The 25,660-nt window shown below is 35.8% G+C and overlaps 1 protein-coding gene across 1 annotated transcript in view; it reads left to right on the top strand.

The window, feature by feature from the left end:
* Positions 1-25,660, top strand: part of LOC112399545 (polycomb protein SCMH1-like) — a gene marked incomplete at its 3' end in the record, with an annotated part of 97,389 nt that overhangs the window by 55,331 nt on the left and 16,398 nt on the right. The window contains exons 3-6 of the mRNA XM_024744767.1: positions 406-474; positions 915-938; positions 9,666-9,736; positions 21,607-21,841. Of these exons, the coding sequence (XP_024600535.1) occupies positions 406-474; positions 915-938; positions 9,666-9,736; positions 21,607-21,841 (399 nt within the window). The remainder of the gene's footprint in view (positions 1-405; positions 475-914; positions 939-9,665; positions 9,737-21,606; positions 21,842-25,660) is intronic.

Genomic DNA, 25,660 nt, shown 5'->3' with positions numbered 1-25,660 from the left:
GGTTTCAGTTTTTTACGTAATTGTGATTATTCCTTGAATATAATTTTTGATCCCATATTTTACCAGATAATGTTATAACTTAAACATTTTCCCATTTTATTGTTTAGGCTTTGTAAAAATGTAACAGCTGCAAAATACTTTGTCAAGTGACACATGTATTGCAGTATCCTAATCAGTCTTCTGTTTTGAACACTTAGGTGCCCCCTCCACCCCAATTTTTTTGTTATTATAAACAATATTAAAGCTTTTTAAATAAAACCTCTTTCTGTATTTTGGATTATTTCCTCAGACTAGAATCTCAGAAGTTGATTATTTTATCAAAGACTATTGCAACATACTGCTGAATTGGAGAAGTATTGAATCTTGTACTTTCTTTCTACATGACTGTTTTCTCTCTTCCTGCAGTAATAGACTGGAATGATGTTAGAAAACATAAATATGGTCACCTATCAGAGTCAGCATCCCAATATCAAGGTAAGAATAAATCTATTTAGCATGGAAAAATTTAATTTGACATCTCTTACCATAAAACCTTTGTTTTTAGAGGTCTGAGTGTACCAAGGACTCACTGGTTAAAGCAAATATAGTTTGTAGAGGTACCTGTCAAACGCAATATGCTTTGTGTTGAGCGTGAAATCAGGAAATTTAGATTCTGAGTCCAGGCAATCTCAAATTAGCTTCATAGCTTTAAGAACAGTTATTTATCCTCTCTGGATTTCCATCGTTTTTAAGAGTAAGGCAGAATTGGGTGGTGTACTTCCATAACTACTAGTAATGAACTGAGTATCTTTTAAAATGAGAGAGTTGAACTACACAAACTCTCAAGCCCTCATTTTACCCCAGAACTTCACTGTTCTGTCATTTTGGTGTGTTTGTCATGATGACTTATGCTGTAACATTTTTTTCTTTAATAGAAGCTACTGACATCCTGGAGCTAGGTAAGATATTTTTGTGTGTGTTTCTGTTAAATATGGGGAATTACTAAGCCAGGGATTAGATTGTAACTAGGTAAAGAATTCCATGTGTCTCTGTCTCATGAACTAGTGAATCCTGTGCTCTTGTCTGCCTAATGAGCCCACATAATTCATCTTTGCTGTCATGGCAAACTCTCCTTATCAGGAGGCCACAGACCACGCTAACAAAAAGGGAGAGAGGTGGTTAATTACATGAGTACAAGAAGGAATGGGAACTGAACCAAACTGGAAGTTACTTCTTAATTTAGTAAATCCAGAGCCAAAACAAACCCCCATTGTCCATAAATCAGAATTTGTTGGGATTTTCCCAAAAGAAATTATTCATGAGATATATTGAACTGAAATTAAACCTAAAGATTTTCTAAATTTTTTAACTACATAAAAACTGAAATATTAAAATATCAAACAACAGGAGTCAGACTGATACTGCATTTGGTTTTCATCCCTGAATAGTGTACTTCCGCACTAGGATTTTAGAAATGAAACTAATGTTAATATTTCTCAATCAGCTTTCAGGGTTCCTATATAAATGTCAGTCTTAACTTCTTAGAGTCCTTTAAAATTCTGCATGTTCCTTAAATATTAATATCCTGAGACCTTCATTAACTTTTGTTGAAGTATTGTTTTATATTTTGTTATTACAACTTCCTGTGTTCAGCCCTATTATTATCATTTTCTGTTTGCTCCCTCTTTCCTTCTCTTCCAGTAACATATTACTTTCATTGCCCACTGACAAAGAAGGTAACATAAAGTAGTAGAACACTAGACAAGGAAAGCCAACTTTGCCACTTAGTAACTTTGTGACACTAATCCGTGGTTTTCTGATTTGTAAATGGGGATAATAATCCCATTCTACCTACTTCACAGGGTTGTTAAGAAGATTACATGAGCTAATGGATGTGAAAACATCTTAAAAACTCTCAAATACTTTTCAACTTTGGAGGATTATTATTTTCATTTGTTCAGCGACTATCCTCAGACTTTAAGTCAAATCTTGTGACATTCTTTGAAGTGAAGCATTCTATGAATATGAGCTGAAGAAATGAATGAAATGAAATAATGCAGGTAAAGGGCCTGACACTTGATAAACAATAAATGATAGTCACTTTTTATAATTCCTTAAAACTTTCCTCAAGCTTTCTAAGGTACTGGTGTGTGGTAAAAAGCATGGACAGAAGAATCAGACAGGCCTTGGTTCAAATTCCTTTTCCCCACTTACCAGTTTTGTGACTTCAGGAAAAATGCTTAACCTTTCTGAGCCTAAATAAAACCCATCTTACTTAAACCTACTTTTCAGGTTATACTTAACAGGGGAAATAGTGAACATAGTATGGCATGGTGCGGGCAAACAGAAGGCACTCAGTGATAGCTGCTGCTGTTTTGGGGTTTGTTGCTAATGTGAAGGATAGTAGCAGTTCCAGTTCAGTGACATTTAAGGTGTGCTGTGAACAGCCTGTTCTGTTGACAGGGAATTGTGCAAAGTGGATACTCAATTCAACATGAAGTACATAAAGTGATACTAAAATTTGAAAGTATGTTTCTCCTTGTGAGAGTAGAGGTAGCACAGCCAGGCACAGCCTCTGGTAAATTAATCTTGCATATTTCATTTTGTCCATCAAGCATAGAGGGTAGTCCCAAATACCAAACTGAAAGAAAATTCAGTAGATTTTTAGAGTCTCAGAGTTTGGAAGAGGCCTTAAAATAATCCAACTTGACTCAACATTTCAAAATCCAGCATTTTGTATTTCTTGTAAAATGTCTTGTCTTAAACTCCCCAAGCAACTCACTTCGTATTTAGACAAATATTTATTGGGCCAAAATCTGTTTCTTTGTCAATTCTATTAGTCCTTCCTATAACTTTTAGAGCCTTACGGTATAGGTTTAGCCGGTTTTTCACTCACCGGCCTCTAGATATTTGAAAGCAGCTCTAAGGACTGCTTTCTCACTGCCACTCTGTTACTTTTCCTAGTTCAAGCAACCATCACCTCATACCTAGATTATTAGAAAATCTTCCTAACTAGTCTTCTGCCTGCAGCCTTACCCTCCTCAAATCCATTCTTCACACTGCAGACAGAGTGACTCCTCCCACAGACCCTTTTGTGCTTCCTCTTCTCAGTAGTGTGGTATATGAGACTCTCCGAAACCTGAACACTGCTCTTATCGACAACCTCTTTTCTAAACTGTCTTTATCTACCCAGTAGCCATACCAAAAGATTCAGGTTTAGAACTGCTTCTCACTTCTGGGCCTCCATACATGCTTTTCTCTCTGTCTGAAACGACAACAACAAAAGAATTCCCTCTCTCTTTGGCTGACTCCCTGCATATCCTTTTACACTATAACCAGAAGCTTAGCAGTTACTTCCTGTGGGAATCCTTCCACAAACCCTCCTATAGCACACTCCATCTCCAAGGGTAGCACTTATCCCAGTTTATTACAGTCGGCTGTTTAATCTCTATCCCTCAATAGATTGAAGCTCTGTGAGGGCAAGAACAGTATTTTGATCATGGTTGTATCTCCAGCACAGTGCTTTGATACACAATATAAATATTTGTTGGATGGATGGATGAAGAAATGGCTCTGAGACTTTGCTTTCTTATTCACGCTAAATGTTCATTATTCCTTCAGCTGGTCCTCATGTGACATGGTTTTGTGTCTCTTCATCACTTAGGTCACCATTTAGGCTTTGCTTTGTTCTATCCCTCTCAAAGTATAGCTCCCAGAACATTTAATTTCCCAGGTGTGATGTGATGTTACTAGTCCAGAAAAGAGTAGGACTATTACTGGTTTGCTTCTTTTCATTCACTCACTTTTCAAACTTTTATGGTGCCTCTATTAAGTTTCAGGCACTGGGTTAAACAGTGAAGATTTTTTGAAGTTCATAAAAGATATCCTCAATCCATAAAGACCTTACATAAATAATTATGATAATATGATATAGAGAGTATGGAAATAAAGGTGTGAATAGGATGTTATAGAAGATTGGGAATGGTGGGATTTGTTTTGGGAAGACAGGTAAAGTAAAAATTCTTTTTTTGGCTTGCTGTTTTATCTTTAGATGATCCATTGAAAAACGTCAAGCTATTGAACTAAAAGGCCTATGGACCGTGTTTTAAGGATGAACTTCTGTATATCTTATAAACTTAGCTTTGGACATTTTAGAATAACTGGGTTTTATTAGTGCTGGTTATGCCAAAACTAAGTAATCATTTGAAAGTGCCAAGAAAACCTAGGGGTTGAGGGTTATGAAAAGGACTTGCTCTATTTAAATTGATTGTAAAATTATATGAAACAAAGTGCTCCTGGTGCTGGAAGAGAGTAACTGATGAGAGGAACAGAATACAGAGTCTAGAAATAGATCCAAGTGTATATAAGAAATTAATGTATAATCAAGGTGACATTTCAAATCCATGGGGAGAAAATGATTTGTTCAATAAGTGAATTTGAAGCACATTTATTGAACAAAAGTGAAAAGGAAAGCTGTATCTTTGCCTCATTTGTCTCACAAAATAAATTCCAAATAGATCAAACATTTAAATGTAAAAAAATGAAACTTTAGAAATCCTAGAAGAAAACATGGGTTACTATTTTTATAATACTGAAGTGAGGAAAGCATGATATGAAATCAAGAAGTCATAAAATAAAAGACTGAGAAATTTAAAGGCAAATCCTATCAGACTGAGACAAGTGTCTTCAACATATATGACAAAGGACTAATATATCTTCAATCTACAAAGAACTTTTAGAATCTGTGAGAAAACAAAAGAATACCTCAGTGAAGAATGGCAAAAACAGAATATAAACTAATAAGGCTAAAAAGATCTTCAACTGTATTAGTAGTCAAAGAATTGCAAATATAAGTGTAACAGTGTTTGGTTTTTGCACTGATAAGATTATCAAAATTATAGAAATTGTTAAAACAGTTTTAGCAAGGATATAAGAAACATACTCTGATGCACTATTGGTAGGAATTCTGTTGTATCAAAACATAAAATATGCATACTCTTTGACCATTAATCCCACTCTTAGGAATTTGCCCTAAGGACATAATCTTAAAGATGTTAACAATATGTACACAAAGATGCACATCAAAAATTAGAAAACAGTGGGGCTTCCCTGGTGGCGCAGTGGTTGAGAGTCCGCCTGCCGATGCAGGGGACACGGGTTCGTGCCCCGGTCTGGGAAGATCCCACATGCCGCGGAGCGGCTGGGCCCGTGAGCCATGGCCGCTGAGCCTGTGCGTCCGGAGCCTGTGCTCCGCAACATACGGCAAAAACAAAAAAACAAAACAAAACCAAAAAAATTAGAAAACACTTAAATGACCATCAATAGTGTTTAACAAATACTTTTGTTATGTAAATTATGGTGCACATAAACAATGGACCACTTTTCAGGCAGTAATCTTGGAGTCCAATTTCTGATCTAAAGACTATGATTGTCTTTACTGCTCTTAAGAATTTGGGTTCCACACTTTAGGTGGAACAAAGTAGAGTTCTTGTAGAGGAATGTGGACAGAACAATAGCCAGCATGAATGGAGGTGCCTGACATAACCATGTTAAATTAGGAAAAGTTGAGGGATTTGGGACATATTTAGGGGATTAGATATATTATGTCTAGGACCAGTGGGTAAAGGTTAGAAGATGGCAGACTTTGGCTGATTCTAACGGTTAAAAATCTATCCATTTGTGCTATTGAACCATAGCCAAATAATGAGTTTCTCATTATTGAAATTATTTAAGCAGAGGCTAGAGGGACCATTCACATCTCAGCTTTTATATCACCTCATCAAGATGCCTTTCTTGACCATCCTGCTTAAAACAGCACACACACTCTCTTTTTCCCTCTTACCTTGCTTTATTTATTCTTTATTTGAAAAGGGCCAGAAACTGTACAGTTGTTATCTGGTGTCCCTGTTACCTTCTGGACCAATTGAATTGTATTTATTTGTTTATTTATTTATTGTCTCTCTTCCCCCTTACAATGTAAGCTCCATGTGGGCAGAGATTTTGGCTGTTTTGTTCTTCGCTGTATCACCTGTGCCTAGAACTGGGCTTGGCATATAGTAGTAGTTGCATAATAAACATATGTTGAATGAATGAATATTAGAGAAAGGGATTAATGCGTTCAGCTGGTGGATCTCTTGTGCTTTACATTTTAGGGGACTTCTAATTTTTTAATGTACTTCTATGCAGCTTGTAAGTCTCCTCAGGGCAGGGATCTTATTTCCTAATAATAAATGTAACTATCATGTGGTATGTTTGTTATAGTTTATAAAACACTTTCATAAGCATTATTCAGCAATACAGATGAGATGACTGGCTTTCTCTCATCTGTAAGGTGTCAGCTCAGATGTTTCCTGTGTAGAGCATCTGTCCATAACTTCACCACCTAAGAGGGTTCCCAGTCTCTATCTGTCACATCACATTATTTTATTTCCTTCAAGTACTTATCACTTATTACCTTATTTAGTTGTTTGTGTATTAATTGTGCCTCATCATGCACCAGAATGTAAATTCCATGAGGGTAGGGACCTCCTGCCTTATCCTAGCACTTAGAAAAAGTGTCTGGCACATAGAGGATACTCAAACATCAGTTGAATGAATAATTGAAATCACTCTGTAAATTATAAAATATCAGTTAATAATGGTAATCTTCACAATAATCCTTGACCCAAGTATGGATTAGATTTCCCTGTTCTGCATTCTCAGGGCAACCTGTACTACCTCATTAACTTAAATTATCATAATTGTGCCAGATTCTTTGTGTTATTATTTATTTAATACTACTGTTTATCTCTAAACTGCAGCCTCCATGAATTTCGGAACCATGTCTACCTTGTTCCCCTAACATTTAACATTTAACTAAGCTTTTGCACTTAGAAGGAGTTTAATAAATATTTATTGAATGAATGAGTGTGTGTACAATCTTGTGGGATATTGTCTCTGTCTTTCAGATGAGTAAACTGATGCTTGGAAGGATTAAGTAATTTATTCAAGATGGTTAGTTATAGAAACAAGACTTTAACCAGCATCTTCTGACTCTCAATATCATTCTTTCAATTACGCTATTAGTTTCTAGGCATAGAAGTTAATCAGTACTACGTAGGGAGCCTTTGAAAATACAGATTCTCAGACCACACTCAGAGACTACTGAATGAGGACCTCTGCAGATGGGTCTCAGAACTGTATTTAAAGAAAAATTATTTAGGAGATTTTGATGGTAAGTAGCATTTGAGAATCAATGTTATATCTTAGGGGTCGGCAAACAACTGTTTGGGGGCCAAATGCAACCCACTGCTAGTTTTTATAAATAAAGTTTTAGTGGAACGCAGTCATGCTCATTCAATTACATTTTGTCTATGGCTGTTTTCATGCTGCAACGTACAGGTTGAGTATTTGTGACAGAGACTGAATGGCCCAAAAAGCATAAAATTTTTTCTGTCTGCCCTTTAAAGAAAGTTTGCTAAGCCCTGATCTATATTTTATTGCCTGTCCTATTTCTTTTGTGATATTTTAGTGCTTGGTGATGTGGTAGACATGATGTTTGGCTTCATTATGGGACAGTATAATAGGTGCTCAGATATTCTTATTGAGTCAATAAAAATTATCTGGCAATTTACCTGATAATAAGGGACTAAGCTATAAATAGCCTAAGCAGTCAAATTTAAGAAAAATACTAATCTAGGTATGGTTCAAGCAAGTGAACCCTCAACAGTGGGTGAACTGCTTTTAACAAAGAGATTCCTTTTCATTCTGTTGGTAATAGGGTGCTCCCTAAATGGTAGAAGATGTGATATTTCTTACCTATATAATAGGTATTGGTTACCATAATTGATATGTGTAATAGAGAACTATAATTCATACCCTAATTATTTTGGTATCCTGCTGCTGCTCTAATTCCTAAAGCCAAAGTCTTTTGGATGCTTTTGGTCAGAACGCAAACTTATACAAGCAACCCAGGACTGAACAAACCTCTTCCTGCACTTTCCTTATGCAGTAGCTGTTACCCACATGTAGGTATTTAAATTTAAATTGGTTAAAATTAAATAACATTTAAAATTTAATTCCTCACTCACACTAGCCACAATTCAAGTGTTCAGTAGTGACATGTGTCTAGTGGCTACCTTATTGGTCAGCACAGATACAGAATTTCTATTATCACAGAAGGTTTTAGTGGGCAGTGCTGCTATAGATGCCAGAGTTCAAGAGCTACAGTCTAGTCAAACCCAAGACTTACTATTTGACTTATTTATTTGTAAGAATGGAAAAATAATTTTCAATGTTTTCTTTTTCTAACAGCCAATAGTGAGGAAAGTATTCAGTCTTTGCTTTAGAGCCATCTCAGCTAAGAGCAAACGCTTTATTAAATTCTGATAAGCTCTTTAATCTTGACTCCAGGAAATACCCATCTCATTTACCCTATGGGCTAACTGTCTATTCAAGATGATTAATCATTGGCGAGTGCATGAAATAGTTCAGAACTGACTGTGATTTCTGGCCAAATCTATTTGACTTGGTTAGGATGGTGGGAAAGGAACCAGTTTTAAAACAGAAGCTATAAAGTCAATAGAGTATAAAGTCTTGGCATCATCTTTGCAGTGATTTAGATTTCATCATTCAGTGACTCGTTTTTATTCCCAGCATCTAGTGCTTTTTGCATGGCCCAAAGGGGCCCTGTGCTGCTCCACTGCAGAGGAAGCTTCAAGAAATGCTGGTTTGCTACAGTGTTTTAGCTTGTGAGAGTCTCTGGGACCTTCCCTGCTCCATCATGGGGTCACCTCTAGGTGGGTATTAGAGGGAGATTCGTAATTGATTTAACCTTTAATAAAGAACTTGGTAATCTTTTGTGGTCCAGTAAGATATGTCTTTAATAGCCTATCCCTTAAAATGTTTTCCCTGACCCCAATAAGTGTCACCTTAAAGATTGTTTCTCTAGCACAGTGTTCCTCAAACTTTGAGAGGCCCTAAGGCCACTTCAAGAGGCTAAAAGATTCTGTAAATTTCCCAACTTATTCTTAGTTACTGTCATCAGAAATGCTTCTGAGTATCTACTTTTCTCTAAATTAACAGATCTTTGTCATTTTGCACCTCAGAGCAATGCGACAGTGGCAGGGATAGGAATGGGTTAAGGGTGGGTGAGAGAGAAACAGTTTTTAGAGTGAGGATTCAAGTATAATCTCACTCATTCTGGCTTTTCCTGCCCTCGACAACTCGTCTTACCCAATGTCTCAAGATAGTCTCTTCTTTATTCTTTCTGATCTGAGATGGTAGGATTCAGCCACATTAGGTGTTAAAAGCAATCATTTGATGGCAATAAGGAGCCTTGACAGGAGTCAGATTGTTCAGAAGGAATCTCCTCGCCCACTTTCTGCCTCTTCTGTTTTCCATGAGCTTCCTGGATACTTCTTTGAGACACTGGTGTGACTTGCTCTAGCATTATGGATCACTTTAGGGACTAACATGAAAAACACCTCAGGTCATCTTAGACTGTGATTTAAAAACATTGATCTAAAATGATCCACTCAGGTCACCTTGATTCTTCCCCTTAATACTCCTTTGAGCCCAAACAGGGCAAAATAAGTTTTCTTACGCTCCAGACGAGTCTGAAAATAGCCTAATGTTTAGTGTAGGTTACAACCTGAAAGCATTTTTTAGGAGGTTGACTGTGATAGAGATTTCTATTTCCTTTACAGGTCATTTTACCTGGGACAAATACCTAAAAGAAACATGTTCAGTCCCAGCGCCTGTCCATTGCTTCAAGCAGGTAATTGATTCTCAACATCTTTAGTAGGTGGGAGGCAAGTAGTCTTTTCTGGTCCTTAAACAAGCAAAACATGAGGTGGGAGCCCTTGGGCTTCTCACCTGAAGTCCCCAGAATAAAATTCTATGGGAAGAATACAACTCAAGACTCAAAACTCACTGTGAGTTTTAGACATTCTCCCCAACTTCATCCCAAGTAGCACCTTCTCCATCTCTTCACCTCCTTGAGGCTATTCTGTGTTACTGAAAACAGTCACTAATATTTACTGCAGCTGTTAGTTCAGGCAGATAGGAAACAGAGTTATGGCCCTTAGACAGTTCTTGAAAGTGGAGCAGTATTCTTATCTCTGTATTCAACTCCCCTGCCACAGTCTCATCTTTCCATAAGGATACTGGCACTGAATCCCATGGGGGAGTGTGTTAGGACCTCATCAGAGGACATTCAGAGCTTCCTACATAGGATTAAGTGCCCCATACAATGTACAGATGATGTTGACTATATCAGTACGTGATAGGCTAGTAAACAAAGAAGTGTACTGTTGCTAAATAGAGCTACGCATCAGGAAGTTGTTTATATCTCCCTCCCTTTAGTATTCAATTGTTATTTCCACAAACTGTCAATGTTTCACTTTGAATTTTAATTTTGTCTATGCTCTAAATAAAATAAATAAAAATACAAATTTAAGACTTTTGCTCATTTTAAATAACAGGGACTAAATTCATACTCCCACCTGAAATGATTTAAAAAGGCAAAATATATTAAATAATGGTTTTCAAGTTACTGAAGATCAGGCAGCCAAGCACAGTGATCTCTGAGAGATGGAAAACAAATGAGTTGATCCCCCTTATATTTAGTGCCTTAAGATAGTTTTGAGACCATGGCCCAGGGAAGGGGAACCCAGGTTGAGCCTGGGAGATTCCCTAAGTTTAGGAGATGGAACTGAGAGCCCAGGGAGACTAGAATTTTCAGAACACAGTACCAGAGAGGAGAAAGCTGCACAGAAATAAAACTGTGGAAACCCCCCTTCAAGTGTCCATCGAAGTACCGTTGTTCAGTATATGCATGTGAGCATCCAAGCCAACGGAAAAACCGTCTGAAAGGATTAGAAGGATAGTAAAAGGATAGAGCCTGGTGTTCACACAGGACTGGGAATAGTACCTGATCCCACCAGCTAGACTGGAAAATCTCATAATTCATGTGACATTGGGTGGAATACTTGGGAAGATCCTGCTCAGTAGTTGGGAATGATTAACCTCAGGATTAGCATGCTCTGAACCTGCCTAACAAACTAAAAGCAAGACTCAAAATGATCAAATTATTTCCAAGTAACGTAACTGCATCTAGGAACACAGCACAAGAAGGGAATGCAAAAATATCCAGCACCTAACAGGTAAAAGTCACAGTGTCTGGCATCCAGTCAGAGATAATCAGGCATGTAAGGAGGCAGGAAAGCATAACTAATGAACAGAATAGTCAATCAATTGAAGCAGAACCTATACAAATCTTAGAATAGCAGATAAAAACATTAAAACAATTATTTTAATTGTGTTCCATATGGTTGAAAGTTAAGCAGAGACATGGAAGATATAAAAAGACTCACATTGAACCACTATGTGCAAAATGAAAAAATACATTAGATGGGAAACAGTTAATGGTAGAAAACAAGATTAATAAATGTGAAAACTTAGCAATAGAAGATATCCAAAATGAAACACAAAGAGAAAAAAGAATTTTAAAAAGATGAAAAAGAGGTCAGTGAGGCATGGGATAACTTCATAGACCATGTAATTGGAGTGCCCAAAGGAGAGAAGAGATGGGGGACTGAAAAAGTACTTGAATATAAAAGGGCAAAAAATTTTTCCACAATTGAGGAAAACTGTAAATCCACAGATTCAAGAAGTTAAATGATCCCCTACAAAAAGAAACAAGAAGAAAACTATACTAAGGCATGTCATAAATTATCAAAACTAGGGATAGAGAACATCTTAAAGGCAGCCAGAGGAAAAAAGACACCTTATATACAGGGGAACCAAGATAAGAATGACATTATATTTTCTTGTCACAAACAATGCAAACAAGAAGAAAGTTGAGTAATGTCTTCAAAGTGTCAGAAGAAAAACTGTCAACCCAGAATTCTATATCCAGCAAAAATATCTTCCAAAAAAGAAAGCCAAATAGAGACACTTTCAGACACACAAAAACTGAAGGAACTCATCACTAGCAGACTCACTATAAGAAATGTTAAACGAAGTCCATCCTGCAGAAGGAAAATGTTATCAGGTAGAATTACAGATCTACACAAAGGAATGAAAGTCACTAGAAATTGTAATTACAAGGGTAAATACTTAAGATGTTCTTATTAAGTCTCTGTAAAGATAATTGACTGTATAAACAATGATAATAACATTGTGTTGTAGAGGTGATAACATGTATTAATAAAATGTATAATAACAATAGCATAAAAGCCAAGAGGGGAGAAATCTTAAGTATACTATTATAAAATTCTTATGCATGAAGTAGTATAAAATTACTTGAAGATAGACTGCTAATTTAAATATGTTTACTCTAAACCCCAAAGCAACCACTAAAATAATAGAAAACAAATAGCAAAATGGTGGATTTAAGTCCAGCCATATCAATAATCTAACGATAAATGGTCTAAATGGCCCAGTTAACAAGCTGAGATTGTCACATTGGCTAAAAAGTAAGACCCAGTTATATACTGCCTGCAAGAAATTATGCTTTAAATGTAAAGACACAAATAGTTTAAAAGTAAAAGAATGGAAAATTTTACCATGCTGACATTAAGCCATAATAAGACTGAAATGGCATATTGATGTCAGAGTATATTCCAGAGGCAAAGGATATTATTAGGTATAAATACAATAATTTCATCATGAAAAGGGGTCACACAGTCCTTACACGAAGCAAAAAATGATAGAACTATAAGGAGAAATAAATCTAAAATTTGTCTGTAGGGCTCTCTATAATTAAAGAACAAATAGAAAATCAGCAAGTATATAGTAGACTTGAGCAATGCTATCAACCAACTTAACCTAATTGATATATATAGAACACTCCCCAGTAACAGAATATACATTCTTTTCAAGTGCGTACAGAGCATTTACCAGGTTAGACCATATTCTAGACCATAAAATAAGGCTTGATAAATTTAAAAGGATTTAAGTAATACAAAGTATGTTCTTTGATTACACTGGAATTAAATTAAAAATCAATAGCAGAAAGTTACCTAGAAAATCTCCAAATATTTGGAAACTAACACATTTCTAAACATCTCATGGATATTTAGAAACACAAAAAGGGACATTAGAAAGTATTTTCAACTAAACGAAAGCAGAGCATTTCAGAATCTGGGACACTGCTAAAGCAGTACTTTGAGGGAAACTTATAGCACTAAACGCCTATATTAGAAGAGAAGTTTAATTTAGTGACCTCACCTTCCACTTTATAAAACTAGGGGAAAAAAAGAGAAAGTAATAAAAATAATTATTTAAAAAATATATATATAGATATATATTTTTGCAGCACACGTGCTTCTCACTGCTGTGGCCTCTCCCGTTGCGGAGCACAGGCTCCAGACGCGCAGGCTAAGCGGTCATGGCTCATGGGCCCAGCCGCTCCGCGGCACGTGGGATCTTCCCGGACCGGGACACGAACCCGTTTCCCATGCATCAGCAGGCGGACTCTCAACCACTGTGCCACCAGGGAAGCCCTAAAAATAATTTTTAAAAAGAGCAAGAAAATAATAAAAATTAGAGCATAAGTCAATGAAATAAAAAACAGAAAAACAACAGAGAAAATTATTGAAACCAAAAACTGGTTCTTTGCAATGATCAATAAAAGTGATAAACCTCTAGATAGCTTAATCAATAAAAGAAAACACAAATTACTAATACCAGAACTGAAAGAAATAACATCAGTATTAATTCTACGTATATTAGAAGGGTAGTAAAGGAATATTAGGAACAAATTTATGCCTTTAAAATTTGACAAGTTAGGGCTTCCCTGGTGGCGTGGTGGTTGAGAGTCCGCCTGCCGATGCAGGGGACACGGGTTCGTGCCCCGGTCCGGGAAGATCCCACGTGCCACGGAGTGGCTGGGCCCATGAGCCATGGCAGCTGAGCCTGTGCGTCCAGAGCCTGTGCTCCACAATGGGAGAGGCCACAACAGTGAGAGGGCTGCGTACTGAAAAAAAAAAAAAAAATTGACAAGTTAGATGAAACAGATAATTCTTATGAATGACACAAATTACCAAAGCTCACTCAAGAAGATAGAAAATCTGAATAGCACTATTTCTGTTACAGAAGTTGAATTTGTAGTTAAAAACTTTCCCACACAGAAAATTCCAGGCCTAGATAACTTTGCTGGTGAGTTGTTCCAAACATTTAAGGAAAAAGTAATGCAGATTCTACACAGACTCTTCCAGAAAGTTTAAGAGAAAGGAATACCTCCCAACTCATTCTATGTGGTAAGCATTACTCTGATACCAAAACCAGGCAAAGACATTGAAAGGAAAGAAAACTACAAAGCAACATCCCATATGAAAATACATGTAAAAATTCTAAACAAAAATTTTTTTCAGTTTCAATTTTTATTCTCTCACCATCAAACATCCTTACCTTTTTCTGCTACTATATCTTGATTTTTTAAAACAATTTTATTGGCATATAGTTGATTTACAATGTTGTGTTGGTTTCAGGTGTATAGCAAAGGGAGTCAGTTATACAAAAGTTTAAGAAATTGAATCCAACGATATATAAAAATAATTCATGACCAAGTGGGTTTTAATTCCTATAATGCAAGGTTGATTTAACATTCAAAAACCAATCAGTATAATGCACCATATGAACACACTAATGAAGAAGAATTATGATCATCACAATAGATGCAGAAAAAGTATCTTAAAAAATCCAATGTCCATTACTAATAAAAACTCAACAAACAAGACATAGAAGGGAATTTCCTAAATCCTAAACTTAAAGGGTATCTGTGAAAAATCTAGTAATAGCATACTTAATGGTGAAAGAGTAAATGTTTTCCCTTCAGGTCAGGAACAAGATAAGGATGTCTGCCCTTACCACTTCTGTTCATTGCTGTAGTACCAATGTCACCAGGCCAAAAAAAGAAATAAAAGCAATCCAGATTGAAAGACCAGAACAAACACCAAAGAAAATAAATCAGTGGCAAATAAGTGAATTGATGGTCAATATTATTTCATTAGGGAAATACAAAGTAAAATCACAATGAGATATCTCTATACATTTGTTTAAATATCACTCATAAAAAAAAAAAGACTGACCATACCTAATAGTGGCAAAGATGTGGAATAAATGGAACTTTCATAAAATACTGGTAAAAATGTAAAATGGATCAATTACTTCAGAAAATAATTTGACAGAAAAACTTCAACACACTATTGAGCAAAACAAACAAACCAAGAAAACACTAAATAAACTAGGAACTGAGTAATACATCTTTAACATGAAAAAATATGTATACCTCAGAACTAAAGCCAGCATTTTACTCAATGGTTAAAAGTAACTCAATAGAAGATATAATGGAAGAGAGACTCCCATTTATAAAAGCAACAAAAAATTAATATTTAGGAATAAACTAACAAACATACAAAACACTTACATAAAGAAAACTTCAGAAAACACCTTAAAAGCATGATTCATTTAAACAAATTCGTAAAGTAAATGTCAAAATTAATAGTTTCTGCTCTTCAAAAGACTGGTAAGAGAAGGAAAATATAAGCCATATACTTAGAGAAAATATTGACAAATCACACAACTGATAGTAATACTCTCCAAATTTATCTATTGATTTGATGTAATTCCTATCAAAGTCCCAGCTGGCTATTTTGCAGAAAATGACAAGTTGATCCTAAAATCATATAGAAATACAAAGAACCCAGAGTAGCCAGAACAATCTCAGAAAAGGGCAACAAAAGTAGAGGATTTCCTGATTTCAAAACTTACTACAAAGCTACAGTATTCAAGACAGTGTGGTACTGGCATAAAGGTAGACATATAGATCAGTGGATTTGGTTTGAGAGTCCAGAAATAAACTCCTACGTTTATGTTCAATTGATTTTGAACAAGGATGCCAAGACAGTTCAGTGGGATTTTCAACAACAAATGCAAGGACCAACTGGATACCCACAAAGAAAAGAATGGAGTTTGACCCTATCTCCACACCATATACAAAAATTAACTCCCAAGTGGATGATAGTCATAAGAGCTAAAACTATAAAACTCTTAGAAGAAAACACAGGAGTAATCTTCGTGACCTTGGATTAGGCAATGGTTTGATATGGCAATAAAAGCATAAAACAGAAGAAAAAGTGTTGTAGATAGATTGAACTTCAAATTTTATCAAAATTAAAAGGTTTTATGCTTCCCAAGACACTATCAATAAAGTGAAAAGACCCAGCTGCCTTTTGGGAGAAAATATTTCCAAATCATGGATCTGATGAGGGACTTGTATCCAGAAGATATGGTGAACAACTCAACAGTTAAAACAATTTCATTTTTAAATTGGCAAAGAATTTGAATAGATATTTTCCAAATATACACAAATGGCCTATAAACACATAAATGATGCTTAATATCATAAGTCTTTAGGGGAATGTAAATCAAAACTGCAATGAGATATCACTTCACAAATACTAGAATAGCTGAAATCAAAAAGGCAGACAATACAAGTGTTCATGAGGATATCGAGAATTGGAACCCTCATATGTTGCTGGTGAGATTATAACATTCTGTGGCCACTTTAGAGAACAGTTTGGAAGTTATTCAGAATGTTAAACATAGAATTAGCATATGACCCGGCAGTCTCACTCCTAGGTGTATACCCAAGAGAAATAAAAACATATGATTACACAAAAATTGATACACAAGTGTTTGTGGCATAATTATATATAAAAGCCAAAAAGAGGAAACAATCCAAATGTCCATGAACTGATGAATGGATAAGCAAAAAATGTAGTATATCCATTACAATGGAATGTTATTCAGCAATGAAAATAAATGAAGTACTGATAAACACTACAACATAGATTCAACCTGAAAAAATTGTGCCAAGTGAAGAACGGAGCCACTCACATATTGTGTAATTTCATTTATATTAAACCTCCAGAATAGGCAAATCCACAGAAACAGAAAGTAGATTAGTGGTTTCCAGGCATTGGGTTAAGGGGAGAATGGGGAGAGACTGCTAACGGGTATGGGGTTCCTTTCAGGGGGGATTGATGAAAATGTTCCAAATTTAGATGGAGTGATATTTGCACAACTCTGTGGATATACTGAAACTCACTGAATTATACACTGTAAAAAGGTAGATTTTCTGGTATATGAGTTAAATACCTACCATATGACCCATCCATTCTACCTTCAGATGTTTACCCAAGAGAAAAGAAAGTGTATTTCCGACGAAGATTTATAGATGGATGTTCATAGATTTATTTGTAATAGTTAAAAACTAGAAACACAACAAATGTTCATCAGCATGTTATACTACTCAGCAGTGAAAGGAAATGAATTATTGATACTTTCAGCAGTATGGATGAGTATTAGAGTAGTTATGCTGAGTGATCATATCTACAAAAAACCTAAAGCCAACATCATACTTAATGGTGAGAAACTAGAAGCTTTCCCACTAAATCAGGAACAGGAATATTCCCTCTCACCACACCTTTTCAACATCATACTGGAAGTCCTAAACGTAGCAATAGGACAAGAAAAGGAAATAAAAGATATACAGATTGGGAAGGAAAAAATAAAACTGGCTTTGTTTGCAGGTGACATTATTGTCTATGTAGAAAATCTGAAATAATCAACAATAACAACAACAACAGCTAAACACCTAGAAGTAATAAGCAGTTGTAAGAAGGTTGCAGGATACAAGGTTAATATACATAATACAAGCCTAAATCAAAATTCCAGCACATTATTTTATGGATATTGACAAACTGATTCTGAAGGTCACATGGAGAGATAAAAGATGTAGAATAGCCAAAACGGTATTGAAGGAGAAGAACAAAGAGGACTGACACTACCCAGCTTCAAGACTTACTGATAAAGCTATAGTAATCAAGACGATGTGGTGCATATATATGGAATCTAAAAAATAAAAAAAGTGGTTCTTAAGAAAGTAGGGGCAGGACAGGAATAAAGATGCAGACATAGAGAAGGGACTTAAGGACATGGGGAGGGGGAAAGGTAAGCTGGGACAAAGTGAGAGAGTGGCATGGACTTATATATACTACAGATGTAAAATATATAGCTAGTGGGAAGCAGCCGCATAGCACAGGGAGATTAGCTCTGTGCTTTGTGACTACCTAGAGGGGTGGGATAGGGAGGGTGGGAGGGGGATGCAAGAGGGAGGGGATATGGGGATATAAGTATACATATAGCTGCTTCACTTTGTTATACAGCAGAAACTAACACACCATTGTAAAGCAATTATACTCCAATATAGATGTTAGTAAAAAAAGAGCAGAATGCATGTTATATTTTAATTCATATTTTCTGTAGTACTTAGGAAGCTCAGTTTTATTCACTTTCTGAATGTCATCTATTTTAAATGGCTTTTCATAATGTCGTACTTTTCAGAAATGTAATGTTCATTTTATATCATAGGAAGGAAACATTTTAATTTAAAAAAAATCTTAGTAGCCCAGTTTACTGAAAATTGAGTTTCTTTGACTTCTATGTTTGAGAACTTGTCTTTAAAAGCCAAATATATTGGCCAGTGCAACAAAATTAAGCAGTTATCCCAATGGAAGATCTAATTAGTAGCTACATGTTTACCATTTCCTTAATGGGCTATTATCCCTGAAAGTTTAATTGTTTTTTTTTTTTGAAAATTCATAGATTGACAGGAGACATTGGCCTTCTTGCATTTTCTTTTAAGAACATCAGTTCTTAACAATATAATTGAAGTAATAATTGTTTATAAATACTTTTAATAATCTATAGTTTACTTAATTTTTTCCAGCTGTGGTTTCCTTAAGGGTACAGCAGGGACAATACAAGTTTACCTTAAAGAGTTGTGAAGATTATATAATCTAATGAATGGAAAACACTTCATAAACTATAAAATGTAGTACGAATATAAAGTATCAGCTGTACTAACATAGGTTATTTGGACCTATTTTATTGTTGTTTTTCCTGTGCTGCGTTTTTCCCTTTGACACATGTTCCCTCCCAAAGACTGTCCTATTCACATATCACAGATTTGATGGTTAGGGTAGAAAGGAGTACACATGTCCTTGCCTACAAATTTTAGTAGTTGTGTTTAAAGAAATGCTCTTTGATAGAAATTAAGACCCCCTTAAATGATCAAATAGTTGTTGTATTTATTATGCATTTAAGTTTTCTAATGTTTTAATTAAAAGGCTTAAAATTCTCAAAAAAAAAAGGGAATGTGGTGTTAGCAAAAGAAGAAACAGATAGGTAAACGGAACAGAATAGAGAGCCCAGAGATAGTCTCATAAAAATATAGTCAACCTATCTTTGACAAAGGAACAATGCCAATACAGTGGAGCAAAGTTTGTCCTTTCAACAAAGGTCTTAACAACTGGACAACTGCATGCAAAAAAAAAAAAGGGAATTTATATATGGATCTTACACCCTTCACAAAAATTAATTCAAAATAGACCACACACTTAAGTGTAGAACACAAAACTATAAAGCTCCTAGAAGATAACATAGGAGAAAACCAAGATGACCTTGTCTATGGCAATGACTTTTTAGATACAACACCAAAGGCACAGTTCATGAAAAAATAATTGATAAGCTGGACTTCATTAACATAAAACCTTCTGCGCTATGAAAGACACTGTCAAGAGAATGAGGAGACAAGCCACAGGCTGGGAGAAAATATTTGCAAAAGACATGTCTGACAAAGGACTGTTATCCAAAATATACAAAGAACACTTAAAAACTCGAAATAAAAAAATAACTCAAAAAATGGGCCAAAGATGTTAACAGACACCTCACCAAAGAAGATTGGCAGATGACAAAAAAGCATAAAAAAGATGTTCTAAATCATATGTCATCAGAGAAATGCAAATTAAAACAACAGTGAGACACCACTGCATACGTATTGTAACGCCAAAATCCAGAACACTGATAACACCAAGTTCTGGCAAGGATGTGGAGCAATAGGAATTCTCATTCATTGCTTGTGGGAATGCAAAATGTTGCAGACATTTTGTAAGACAGTTTGGTGATCTCATATAAACTAAACATACTCTTACCGTACAATCTGGCAATTGCATTTCTTGGTATTTACCCAAAGGAGTCGAATATTTATGTCCACACAAAAACCTGTGTATATATATATATATATGGATGTTTATTGCAGCTTTATTCATAATTGCCAAAACTTGGAAGCAACCAAGATGTTCTTCAGTAGGTGAATGGATAAATAAACTGTGGTATAGCCAGACAATGGAATATTATTCAGCCCTAAAAAGAAATGAGCTATCAAGCCATGAAAAGACATAGAGGAAGCTTAAATGCAGCTTACTAAGGGAAAGAAGCCAATCTGGAAAAGCTATGTACTGTATGATTCCAACCATATGACATTCTGGAAAAGGCAAAACTATGGAGACAGTAAAAAGATCAGTTGTTGCCAGTGACTGAGTGGATGAGTAGGCAAAGTACAGAGGATTTTTAGTGCAGTTAAACTATTTTGTATGATCCTATAATGATGGATACATGTCTCCATTAGACCAAATTCATAGAATATACAACACCAAGGGAGAACCCTAATGTAAACTGTGGACTTTGGGTGATTATGATGTGTCAGTGTCGGTTCATCAGTTTTAACAAATGTGGTAGGGGATGTTGATAATAGGGGAGACTCTGCACCTGTTACGGCAGGATGTTTATGGGAAAGCTCTGTACCTTCCTCTCAATTTTGCTAAGTTTTGAACCTAAAACTGCTCTAAAAAAATGTGGTCTTAACAAAAAAGTAACGAATTATTGATACATTCAACAAATGGATGAATATCAGAATAGTTAATGCTGAGTGGAAGAAAGTAGACCCCCAAAAAGTATATTCTCTATGGTTCCATTTAAGTCTAGAAATGCAAACCAGCCTACACTGATAGAAAGTAAAGCAATGTTTGCCTGGAAAGAGGGGTCTGGGAAGAGCTAGACAGAGAGATTATAAAAGGATATGCAAGACTTGAGAGTGCGTCCATGTTCCTTATCTTGATTGTGGTGATGTTTTCCAGGGTGTACGTGATGTATATGGTGTCATGAGTGTATACATATGTCGGTACTTACCAAAGTGTGTAGTTTATTGTATGTCAGTTATAACTAAAAGTTGTTTTAAAAAATAGGAATTGATTTATAAGTTAATGTCAAAGTAAGAAAAAAAATCAACTGCCAATGGTTAGTCTGTGTGGTAGACATACAAACCAATACACTGAAATGCTCCATGAAGAGACACTAAGGATATGATAGTTTAATAGGATGATTTCTAAAAAGAAAATGTTAAGAACACCTGGAGGGTTAAGGATTTGGAGACGATAGGATGAAAAACAGCATTTAAGCAAGGGCCACTTGAGACATTCTTGTCCTTTTCTTACTGGTGAGTCAATATTTGATGCTTCAGTGGAAAGTAATTTTTTTCCCTTTCATTTTACATTTCAGTGTTTATTTTGTATGAAACCCTTCCTAAGTATTAGGGAATAATTCAAGGGGGTTGTTCCTGACCCAGCTGTAACCAGTTTGAGTCCAAAGCATAAACTTTCAGGTTCCGTCTCTTAATATCCTTACTGAAAATGCCGTTTATTCTTAGTTTGCCTAATCCCCATGGCTTGTTCTCCTCAGTCCTACACACCTCCAAGCAACGAGTTCAAGATCAGTATGAAATTGGAAGCACAGGATCCCAGGAACACCACATCTACCTGTATTGCCACAGTAGTTGGACTGACAGGCGCTCGCCTCCGCCTTCGCCTTGATGGCAGCGACAACAAGAATGACTTCTGGCGTCTGGTTGACTCAGCTGAAATCCAGCCTATCGGGAATTGTGAGAAGAATGGGGGTATGCTGCAGCCTCCGCTGGGTGAGTAACTAGACCCAAGCTCTCCCTAGCCCATTAGTTATCTTCCCCAAATTGTACATCCTGTTAAAGGAAAACATAAGGTCCTCTGCCTACCCCTTCTTTTTCATATGGTCCAAAAGAAAAGGCCCACCTAAAATGAAATGACCTGAAAAATCTGGACCTATCCATTCTACATTAACTTATGATATCCAAGCTTCTCTCAAGCTCTTCTTTTTCTAACAAGAAACCACACATTTCATCCTTCTTTGTCACTTCCCCTTTACCCTGAGAAAAAGAATGGAAGGAGAGCTGGACGTTTAACTTGCCTCAAAAAACCATAGACTTTTCACCAAATCCTAACAGGAAGTGAGAGAAAAATCTCCCAGTAGAAAGGATGACTATTACAAAGATCCATTATCTCCTTTCCCCTAAATTTTTACTCGGTCCTTGGAATTTTCTCACTTTGAGTCAGTTATTAAGTAAAATGCATTATTTTACTTAAACTAATAACCCCACTGTATTTTTATCCTCAAGATCAGATTCACCTTTTTTTGCCTCAATATACCTGAATGATTTAGCCCATCTCATCAGTTACTACTAATCACTATTGCAGTGAGTCTCAACAGAGGATAGAGAGAGATGGGTTATAGGCTATGTTCCCTTCAGGAGGCTGTGCTAAATTAAATGAACATTAGAGGACAGTATCATTTGAAAGACCTCCCCAGGTGGTTATTTAACATTTTCCTCCATTAAAAAAAATTATTTGTAATGTAAACTTTCAAATGTATACAAAAGTAGGAAAAATAGCACAGTGAATGTCCATGTATCCCTTATCCTTGATAGTCAATCTTGTTTTCTTTGTACCTATACACACTCCCTGCCTGCTCCTGCCCGATTGCCTAAACATAGTATTTTATTGTTAAATATTTAGTATGTATCTCTCATAGTTAATATTTTAAAAGCATAATCATAATAACATTATCACATGTAAATAATGATAATTCCTTAATATCAACGAATAGGTACTCAGTGTTTAAATTTTCTCTACTGTCTGTCTATCTGTCTGTCTGTCTCCCTCTTTCTCTCTCTCTTTATTCCATTTTCTTTGAATCAGGATCCAAATAAAATCAACATATTGCAGTTGGTTGATATGTCCCTTAAGTCTCTTTTAGTCTATGGGTTCTTCTTCTCTCTCTTATTTTTTCTTGCAATTTATTTGTTGAAAAACCTGAGTCATTTGTCTTTAAACTTTCCCACAATTAGATTTTGCTGATTGTATCTCTGTGGTATCATTTAACATGTTTCTCTGTCCTCTCTTCCTAGAAATTGGTAACTAGATCTAGAGGCTTGATCAGGTTAAGGTTCAATTTTTTCATAAGAATATTTCATAGATGGTGGTCTTTATTAGGAAGCATATATGGTCTGGTTGTTGTCTCTCATTTTATGATGTAGTAGCCATTACTGCTTGTGGTCTAGAGCAGGGGTTGACAGATTTTCTTAAAGAGTCAGATAGTAAATATTTCATGCTTATGGGCCATACCTTCTCCGTTGTAACTAGTCATCTTTGTCCTTGTAATGTGAAAGCAGCCATAGACGATACATAAGCAAATGGGCAAGGATGTGCTCCAATAAAGCTTTATTTACAAAAACAGGTGGCCAGCCTTCTGGCTATAGTTTGCTGACCCCTGATTTAGACCCATCACTTCATTATGGTTGCAAAATGGGAAATTTTAATATTATCATTCAGTCCACATAAATTAAATGGAACATGTCTATTAAAATAAACTTTCATCAACTATTTGGTTATCCTAAAGTACAGTTCATGCAGGAAAGACAGTTTAAATGCTTGATTCTTTTCTTTATTTACCAATTTTCAAAATAATAAACTGGATTACCATCATCCTCCAAAATTATTTATGGGCAGTGTTATTGTTGTTGTTGTTTAGTATCATAAACTCAAAGATTCATATATAACTGATGTGTTTCACTCCTTGCACTAACTGTCCTTATTGATTCTTGAATTATCCCATCTTTGGCATCATATATATATAAATCATTCTTAAAGTGAAATCTATAAAACAGTATATTCAGAGAAATCCCCTTCACCTTATCCCTTTCTTCTGCTATAGGGTAACCACTTTCTTTTAATTTAATAGTTTATACTCCATTTTTTAAAAAATAAGCAGATATATCCGTGTGAGTGTGGGTGTATTCCCTGTCTTCTTATATAAATGACAGCATATTATACATACTTTCCTCAATCTTACTTTTTTCATTTAGCAGTATATCCTAAAGATGACTTCTTAGTTGTATGAAGATGTTCCTCATTCCTTTTTGTGGCTGCATAGTACCGTAAGAATCTCAACCTACTTTATGAATCACTGTTTAGAAGCATCTTGATAGGCTATTTAAAAATGTACGTTCCCAGGGATAATGGTGACCATCTAAATCAAAATCTTTCCATAAATTCTCCAGAAACATACAGATCAAAAAGGAAAGAAAATCAAACCACCCATAACTCATGCCTAAACATAACCAGGAGTCAAGAATACCACAGATGGGAATGTAAATTGATATAGCCACTATGGAGAACAGTATGGAGGTTCCTTAAAAAACTAAAAATAGAACTACTATATGACCCAGCAATCCCACTACTAGGCATATACCCTGAGAAAACCATAATTCAAAATGAGTCATGTACCACAATGTTTATTGCAGTTGTATTTTCAATAGCCAGGACATGGAAGCAACCTAAGTGTCCATCGACAGATGAATGGATAAAGAAGATGTGGCACATATATACAATGGAATATTACTCAGCCATAAAAAGGGTTTTCCCCGTTTCATAAAAAGAAACGAAATTGAGCTATTTGCAGTAAGGTGGATGGACCTAGAGTCTGTCATACAGAGTGAAGTCAGAAAGAGAAAAACAAATACCATATGCTAACACATATATATGGAATCTAAAAGAAAAAAAAATGGTCATGAAGAACCTAGGGGCAGGATGGGAATAAAGACGCAGACCTACTAGAGAATGGACTTGAGGACACAGGGAGGGGAAAGGGTAAGCTGGGACAAAGTGAGAGAGTGGCATGGACATATATACACTACCAAATGTAAAGCCAATAGGTAGTGGGAAGCAGCCGCATAGCACACAGAGATCAGCTCGGTGCTTTGTGACCACCTAGAGGGGTGGGATAGGGAGGGTGAGAGGGAGGGAGACACCAAAGGGAGGGGATATAGGGATATATATATATATATATATATATACGTATAGCTGATTCACTTTGTTATAAAGCAGAAACTAACACACCATAGTAAAGCAATTATACTCCAATAAAGATGTTAAAAAAAAAAAGAATACCACAGATTTCAGTAACATGTTGTCTGCATGTTCAGATATAAAGATCTGAAACCACTAGAGCTAGTACCCACTCCATACCAGAATGAAGAGTTTTATGTAGGTAGAAACTGCATTAAAAAGGGAGAGAGCAATGGGAGCCTAACACAGCCAAAATCACCCCCAGAAAAAGACAGTCCCATCCAGAGTGGGAAATACTGAAAGAGAGCTAAGAGCTACTTGATTAGAGCCTTGGCTACTGGAGAATCAGAAGAAAGAGAGTGAATTAAAAGAGTGAGGGACAAGAGATAGCAGTCTTGGGAAGACAACTACCTTTGTGGGAGAGGTAGCTATAATATTGAAGGAAAAGAAGGAAACCATGGGTAGTGATTTAGAGTTATGCAGGAACAAAAGAGAATCATAAAATCAAAAGACATACAAACCTTCCCATCCCATCCCAAATAGGCTCATCTACTAAAGAAACTGCATTTCACTATGCC

This window comes from Neophocaena asiaeorientalis, unplaced genomic scaffold, assembly GCF_003031525.2.
Source record: "Neophocaena asiaeorientalis asiaeorientalis breed wild unplaced genomic scaffold, Neophocaena_asiaeorientalis_V1.1 scaffold478, whole genome shotgun sequence".
Taxonomy (NCBI): domain Eukaryota; kingdom Metazoa; phylum Chordata; class Mammalia; order Artiodactyla; family Phocoenidae; genus Neophocaena; species Neophocaena asiaeorientalis.
The sequence above is the reverse complement of the archived record's forward strand: the minus strand, read 5'-3'. Positions and strand labels throughout refer to the sequence as shown.